This window comes from Octopus bimaculoides, unplaced genomic scaffold (assembly GCF_001194135.2).
Source record: "Octopus bimaculoides isolate UCB-OBI-ISO-001 unplaced genomic scaffold, ASM119413v2 Scaffold_117408, whole genome shotgun sequence".
In the NCBI taxonomy this organism is placed as follows: domain Eukaryota; kingdom Metazoa; phylum Mollusca; class Cephalopoda; order Octopoda; family Octopodidae; genus Octopus; species Octopus bimaculoides.
The window spans coordinates 2492-2989 of NW_026432063.1; the positions used below are offsets into that span (position 1 = coordinate 2492).

Consider the following 498-nt stretch of genomic DNA (forward strand, 5'->3'; position numbering starts at 1 on the left):
CTATAAACTTGCAAAACACTACAATTTGGAAATTTCTCTCTTTGAACGTATGTTTAATAATGACATTGAAGTGAAATGCCTTAACTTTCAACATCGCATGCGGCCTGAAATTGCAGAACTCGTTCATCCAATTTATCCAAAGTTAAAAAATCACCATTCAGTGAAACTGTATGACAACATCCATGGAATTAGTAAAAATATATATTTTATTAATCACAATCAGCCAGAAAATGAAGTGAACTTTGGGACAAGTAAACACAATCCATATGAGGCATCATTTATCACTGGACTGTGTTGCTATTTACGAAAACAAGGTTATGAAAGCTCACAAATCACTTTACTGACAACATATTCAGGACAGTTGTTTTCTATAAAGAAATTGGTTAAAAAGGAGCCACTATGTGATGGTGTCAGAGTAACCATTGTTGACAATTATCAAGGAGAAGAAAATGACATAATTTTATTGTCTTTAGTCAGAAGTAATGAGCATAATTCAAT

At 32.3% G+C, this 498-nt stretch overlaps 1 protein-coding gene across 1 annotated transcript in view; it reads left to right on the plus strand.

Moving 5' to 3' along the window:
• The window catches only part of LOC106880203 (NFX1-type zinc finger-containing protein 1), a gene marked incomplete at its 3' end in the record, with an annotated part of 2978 nt that extends 2485 nt beyond the window's left edge, over positions 1-493 (plus strand). The window contains exon 1 of the mRNA XM_014930058.1: positions 1-493. This exon is cut by the window's left edge and continues 2485 nt beyond it. Coding sequence (XP_014785544.1) covers positions 1-493 — 493 coding nt within the window.
• Positions 494-498: the final 5 nt, after the last annotated feature.